Raw genomic sequence first — 7,500 nt, forward strand, 5'->3', positions numbered from 1 at the left:
TTTGGTGGAGATATTCTCTTGTTTCAGTCAAAACATGCGGCGGTTGTTCACAGTAAATGTTATTTTAATATTCTCTTTCTTTCCTGTTGTGCTACAGGGTTATCACGCAGCACTGGCTCGCTCATGCCTTGCAACACGGGGACCTGGGACGAATCATAGACCCACTCCTCCTGGTACTACTTCATCCAATAACAGCTCGGGTTTCAATTCACTATCTGTACACCTTGTTTAACTCCAAAATGTCCCATGCTGCAGGAGCCGAGAAGAAATCGCTCGATGATGTTAAAATTTCTACGTTGAGAGGAAATGGAAGTGTCGTGGCATTGAAACAGTATAACAACGCATTGAAGCGCAAAGCGGATTATTTCTCGGTCAATGCTCGCGAATCGGATGGTAGTAGTAAGACCACAAGTCCGACTAGGCTCAGTGAAGCTGAACATTCAACGGATACAGATGGAGCTGAGGCTGACGACGAAAATGAAGAAAATGATCCAAGCAAAGGTAAAAAGACTATTTGATTCACTGGATTGTGACTTTTTTTTGTTAACAAAATTGTTTGTCACAATATTAATACACAGACAAAAGAAGCGACGACCTTGGATTTAGGCCAAAGAATAGTATGCATGATGTCCCAGTCATTTAACGGTGGAGCCAATCCTGTTGATCGCATATTTAAATGACAATTTGCTCCATCGTTTATTTCGTGCGACACAGTGTTTACAGTTAAATGAGACATAAAATTTACCGCAGCCCAGAATGCTTTTCTGTCAATTTGCTGCCAAAGCTAAAGCGTAATTGTTCAATGTCAGCGAGCCATGGCGATAAGGCAATTCAGTGATAAAAACAGGTCCTAGGCCTTTATTATCTTGCTTTTTGGTTTTGCAGGAGGGGAACAAGACAGCTTACCAAACAAAGCCCCCCATTCCCCACCCTCACTGAAGGCTCTTGTCCACCCCCTGGACCAACATAAGCTGCTCTACATCTTGCATTACGACTCTCAGCTGACATTATACGCTTTCAGTACTCTCCAGAGCATTCTGTCGGGGGCTCCACATCAGTTCGTGTGTGCTTCTTCTGCCACCAGCATCAGTTCGTCCAACACTCCGCATCAGGAGAAGATTAAAGAGCTACTTATCAGGCACCGACGGTCCCTACTGGGAAAGGGATTTTATGGCGCGTTATATGAGAGACCTGTTTCACCCACAGGTGAATACATAGTTTGGGGGTACTGAAAGTAGCTTTTTGTTCAACTTAAACTAAAGTCAGATGTTTCAATATTCTCTCCCCTAAAATAGTTAACCAGTTGTTTTGCTTCGATAGTGTTTATCGCTGGCATATGTTACAGGTGTTTTCATGGATCTTGTTATTACAAGGCGCGGTGGCCTCATGGTTAGTGTGCTCGACACCGGATCGAGTGGTCTGGGTTCGGGGCCTGGCCGGGGACATTGTGTTGTGTTCTTGGGCAAGACACTTTACTCTCACGGTGCCTCTCTCCACCCAGGTGTATAAATGGGTACCTGCGTAATGCTGGGGGTAACCCTGCGATGGACTAGCATCCCATCCAGGGGGGAGTATAAATACTCCTAGTCGCTTCATGCTACAGAAACCGGAGATAAGCGCCGGCCTGATGAGCCTTCTGGCTCGTAAGCAGAGACTTTACCTTGTTATTACAAGGTGTATCATGAAAAACAAAATTCATATTGAGAGAAGTCAGATGGAGGCATGTTAAGTATTACCCAACAACGAGTTGGTGCAACGACCTTGCCGTTGCAAAGGCGAACTGTTTAATAAGAAAGTACTTAGGCAATCAGTCAAAGGTTGAGCCACCTTTTTGTCCGGCAAATTCTAATTTTCTTCTAATCTTTATCAGTAGTGGCCACCTTTGTCGCCGAGCAAATGGCACAACAACGGATGGGGTGATGTGTTCCCCCTTTTTAGTGCAACTATTTTACAGCTGTATGCTTAGTGTCTTAGCCCACGAATGACAGCGAGGCTCTACCTCACCGCTTTTCTTATGTGTGGTCGTGTACAAAACGAACCGAGAGGTCTGTGGTCTTTACCATACTAAAGTAACCTCTGGCATTTAACAGTTTACGTATCCAAGCGTTTTAACTCTGCTATTTCATCGTCTTTCAGGCCCCGCACATAGCGCGCGACTTTTCGGTGGTCCGTTGATCTACCTCAAACCCAGTACTAGCAAGTATCTGGAGGTGTTGGTTTCCGTGTCTCTGTACTTCATTAGAAGTGAGTACTCCAGCCATCTCCATGTTCAGCCTGAGGATATCGATGGTAATGTACAGGTACAAATGGCAAGTACAGAGCTCCTGCTAGCTCTCATGTGGCAGTTGATTGACGTAGTCAAAGAGAGTGGCGCTGGATTTGGAACCTACATTAGCGATATGTTCACACGTTGCAAGGTCCAAAAGGCCTTGCTTCATTGTCTTTTGTCCACTCTGTACGAGCGAACTGGAGTAAGAGGATCTAGCTCTGCAAAGTCCCCCTCTCCTACGTTAACGTCTTACCAAGTTCATATCAACTCGGACAACAGCCAATCCCAAGCGCGAGCGTTTCAAATCAAACTTCTTAAGCTTGTTCAGGCGGTCCTCATTCTCGAGTCTACCATTCAAACCGCTGTGGCTATCTCTCAGGATAATCCCGCGGGACATGGGACACCGCCATCGAGCAAATCCGAGAGCCCGACGAAAGCCCCATACGAAGCCAAAGTGACGCAGTCTTCTCATCGATACATCTCTGCGAAATCTTTAGCCGAACAGGGTATGCTCCTGTCAGCGATTCTCCATGGGCTCAGACACGATGAATATGACATGCATAATGAATGGCTGCAGTTTGTGATCACGTGCTTGTCACACATGGGTATGGAACTGCGCGCTTGGATCGTACCAGTTGCAGAACAGCTCTGTCGGCTTCTGGAGCGAATGACCAAAGTGTACTGCCAGGATATGGATTTAAATAACGCGAGAAAAGACACCATTGATGATACTTGGAAAAGGTAGGAACAATTCCGGCTCGGTATGTCCTTAATATAAAGTAACCACTTAAAAAGCGTCGTGTTTTCGAGTTTTCGACTCGCAGTGACACTGAGACCGACACGCTTTCTTTCTAGTCAAATTTTGAACTGTGCATCAAAAAAATATGAAGCATCGCCATCACATTCAACACTGGCTGTTTACAAAGGGTTTTTTTTTTGCGCGATATGAGAATTAATGGGAGGGTTATAAAATGAGTAAACACCTCTCTGGCTTGCTGGTGTATTGGCTGATAATGTCCTTGGCTGAGAGATTGTCCTCAAAATTTCATATTTGCCTTCGAAGCTTCGTTTCTCGTCCAAATATCCATCTTTCTCTCAGCCGCGGACATTATCATCTGACATACTAGCCGCCAGATGGGATTTATTTACTAAAATATTCGGCGTTTGAATAGCCAATCAGGGCGCGTCTTTAATGGTCTCCACTGTTAGTTTATACTAAATACATCTATTCATTCGTTCAACTGTAAATACACTGTAAGAAGGAAAAGTCATTTTTCGGCGATGAGGAGACCTGGCTGGAGATTTGGAATGTTTGGGTCTTTCAACCAGAATAGCATCAAACCTTGATTGATCATTTTTAGACTTGTTCAGTGTACTTGTCGTCCTTCGCTATTAGGGACCTTTAGATCCATGGGAGCAGGAAGACGACTACGAGGACGAGTTTTCCGTTCTGAGCGCGCGCACTTGGAAAAATGTCGGCCTTCAAACCTTATGCGGATGCTCAGTACGAACAACTCGTACTCGTAATTGTCTTTGTCCTGCGATCTAAAGGTCCCTACTATTTCCAAGAGCAAGTACTGCTCTCTAAAATTCTGGGATGTATCCTTCCAATCAGTTAAACCTCATTAAATTCGTAGGAACAAATTAGTAAGAAATCTTTACAGTACTGACAATGGCGAGCCGTAATATCTGAGGACCTTATCAAATGTATAATGTTATGTCTTGATTTAACCTCGAATTGCAGAGTAGCTTCTTGTAGTCAGGATCTTCCGAATCTCCGAGCATTAACCCTACATATCATGATTTAATATATACTTGACAAAATATCGCGTTTCTGATTGGTCAATGGCGAACGCATTAATAGGTTATAGAGCAAGTTTCAATCGAGTGTCGTAAAACCAAAACCAAAGTCATTACTTTGGCCAATCAAAAAGAACGGATACAATCCAGGAAAACCAATCAAAACTCTAAGTAATTACACGTAGCCGACACAAAGCGCGCGGAAATGTGCACGCGAAAGCCACGATTGGTTTTGGTTTCACTTCTGATTGGTTGAAAAAGTGGCGCGAGAACTTTAAACCAAGTAATGCAAAACCAAAGCAATTCGCTTATTACTTTCAATACTCAATTAAAAACCGCTCTAGAGTGCAAAAAGAGGTTATAGAATGCAATACGGAAGTTGCTATGGAAACAAAGCGATGGAGGGATTTTGTCGAGTATATAATAATTATAAAATCGTATGAACTTTCTTGTGCGTTTCGTGATATATGGTCACTTGCGATGTTTTGAAAATACTCGCCTACGGATCGTGCAATTTTGAGAACTTTCAAAACATCACTCGTGCCAATGAATCACGAAATGCACTCGCGTTAACACGATTTCCTAAACATGTACCACAGGGGAAGGACGACAACACCGGGAACTCTATGCCTTACAATTTGTTCAGGCTTCCTTGCATCTGGTATAGTTGCTTATCTAACTGCGATGGTCTTTTGAACTTTGATTTTCATTCCGCAGTTCAAATAAATGAACTGTCGTGTATTCTATAATCAGTTCATTCGTCTCTTTCGAGAGATCACTTGAACTCGCAATTGCTGAGGTCTCACCAAGAGTCCATCACCCCGAGAGTAAGATTTACCCAAATTGGCCCAGTCCCCATCAGAGTCAAAAAAAAAAGTAAAAGTGTCGATTTTTGAACCAAAGTTTTGCGGGAAAATAAACAGATGACCAAATCGGCTTACTCAATGTTCACCCAGTTCAAACCCTTTGGGAATGCAGAGCTTTGTTCCAGGTGTTTCTATGTCATTTAAATGTGAAGGCTACATTATAATACAAATGCAATACACAAAGAATCCTAACCCCCCTCCGCCCGCAAGATTTGATTTGGGTACAACATTTGGTCTATTTTCCCGCAAAACTTGATTTCAAAATAGACACTTTTCTGACGCTGATTGGGACGTACCTGATACCAGATTCTTACTCTCGGGTAATGGATTCTTGCTCTCACTCATTCTGTATTGTCCTCGTTGAAACTTCTGGTTTACAGAAAACCTGAAGCAGACATTTCCAGCGTACCTCCAGATTATATGATCACTATTCTGGAGGGACTTCAATCAATTTGTCATTATTGTCTCCGTGACAACTCAGCTCCGAGGACTCCAGTTCTCTCGCTGAAACCTCGGGTTACTCGGTCCAGCTCTTCTCCTTCAGTGAATACCGAAAGCTCCCAGTCGAGTACCAGCTCTGTACAAATCTTCACCAATCTGCTTCATGCATTTTCCGTGCAGTCCGCACCGGCCAGTGAAGTGCCAAGCGTGGAAGTACCAAAGAACATCTTGGAAGCGAGAGAAGGTTTGCTTAGTATTTTGCCCAAGATATTATCATCTCTGTTTACAGTATGGAGCGCTTGGAGCCCCCAAAGAGGTGATTCCACTGGTCAGCGGCTACCTTCCGAATGGCCTTTGAACTTACTGGGTTCTCCAAAGGTAAACTAAGTTTATTCTGTTTTCTATGGCTCTGTTTGTCTGGGTCTCGTTTTTGACGCCTTCAGTTTTCCGTTTTTTTCTGGTCGTGTTCCATTGTTTTCAATGGTTATTTTCGTCTGCACAATCGTTACTTTCAATTTCAATACAAATTGAAATCATGGGCAAAGGGGAAAACAAAAGCATTATCGTCATTATTCCCCGATGTTAAAGTGTACGCTCACCAAGTCACTCACCTGTTAGTGGCGGCGCTAATTTTCAAAATAGCCGCCGCGCGATTTCGTGATATTTTCAAACAAGAATAACGAAAACCAAATGAGTAATCAAGTGATAATCATACTGTACTTCTTCTCAGGTTTGTGGTGAATATTGTACAATTAACCTCTTGGGAGTCTTTCTTCGTACCTTCGACTCGCTTTGCCTTCGACTAACAATTATTAAGTTTTCGACCTCAGATATTGTTTCTAGCTTTCTGATTGGTTCACTCAATCTCGGTTATCAGCTCATATACCTTATGACCTGAAAGTGATTGGCTTTAATTTCAGAACTCAATTAAAATTTAATAAAACAATTATTCCATGAGCGCTTGCTGGATATGAGACTGGTTATAGCCAACTCGGTGTTTCGCGCCTTGTTGTCTATTTACCATCTCATATCCAGCGCACGCTCATGGCATAATTGTTAACTCATGGAAAATAATCTCAGCGATTATTTCTTTATTCTCTTGTATGTTCATTGGCAGGGGGTGCGTCAACAGATTCTGCAACTTCTTACCCCAGTCACTATGAATCATACCATCATATTCCTTGCATCACTCGCAGACGTTTGGTATCAACGACGAAGACGAGAGGGGCCTGTGTCCAAGACGACCAGAGGAGTTCCGGTGGCTTCTGAAGAACAGATCGTCCTTGTAGACATAGTATACGCCATCAAGGTAGAGCATGCTTTAACTAAAGTTGTCTTGTCTTGTGATTACGAGTGATCTTATTATTACATAGCTAAGGAAATGCGACTTTGGCGAAAACGCCTCAGAACGATATGAATCTAAACTCTCCAAGTGCTTTTTGTATTTCAATGCATTTCTTTTCTGTCGTTTGCTAAACAGCAAGGTGGAATGGCCAATGAATGTTTCAACTCCCTTGCTGCCACGCAATTGGGCGCGTACATCTGCTATTCTTCAGTAGAGTATATAATGGTGTGTTTAAAATCTCTTTGTACTCGATTTAACGCTCTGAGAATTTCGACAAATTGCAGTTAAAATAATCGCTCATCTTCTCCTAGTGTAAGTTTAAGTTTCGGCCAGGTGGTGTTTCGCAAACTTACTTTTGAAATCAGCAGATAAATGAAAGTTGATTTTTTTTTTAATGTAGTGACACTGTAGACCTCAGTGCGAAGTGTTAATTTTGCGATTGTCCACTCACTTCTTGAACCTGCGACATTCTTCTTCAAATCAGTGTTATCGGGCTTTGGAGCAAGGAAGGTGACAGTTTTCAAATTAAGGATTCTTAAAAAATCGCGTCTTTTCAGGCCCTTTCGGTGGAAGACATGATCGACAACGTCAAACAGATCGTTCGGCAAGTCGTCACCAGTAAAGACAAGACCACACCAACCCAATCTGGCCTTGAGGTCAATATTCTGCAGTTTTTGTTTGAATATCTTCAGCGCGCCCCCGAGAGCCAGTTGATCGTTGTGCGTTCTTCCCTGTTATCTCTTATGAAGGAAGGGCTACAACTCAACTTTCCTCCAGCT

At 43.0% G+C, this 7,500-nt stretch overlaps 1 protein-coding gene across 1 annotated transcript in view; it reads left to right on the forward strand.

Annotated features, from left to right (window-relative positions):
• The window catches only part of LOC138052633 (protein dopey-1-like), a 31,649-nt gene that overhangs the window by 15,369 nt on the left and 8,780 nt on the right, over nucleotides 1–7,500 (forward strand). The window contains exons 10-15 of the mRNA XM_068899172.1: nucleotides 98–501; nucleotides 886–1,206; nucleotides 2,137–3,010; nucleotides 5,316–5,754; nucleotides 6,494–6,685; nucleotides 7,279–7,500. The exon at nucleotides 7,279–7,500 is cut by the window's right edge and continues 84 nt beyond it. Coding sequence (XP_068755273.1) covers nucleotides 98–501; nucleotides 886–1,206; nucleotides 2,137–3,010; nucleotides 5,316–5,754; nucleotides 6,494–6,685; nucleotides 7,279–7,500 — 2,452 coding nt within the window. The remainder of the gene's footprint in view (nucleotides 1–97; nucleotides 502–885; nucleotides 1,207–2,136; nucleotides 3,011–5,315; nucleotides 5,755–6,493; nucleotides 6,686–7,278) is intronic.

This window comes from Montipora capricornis, chromosome 6 (assembly GCF_036669925.1).
Source record: "Montipora capricornis isolate CH-2021 chromosome 6, ASM3666992v2, whole genome shotgun sequence".
Lineage (NCBI taxonomy): Eukaryota > Metazoa > Cnidaria > Anthozoa > Scleractinia > Acroporidae > Montipora > Montipora capricornis.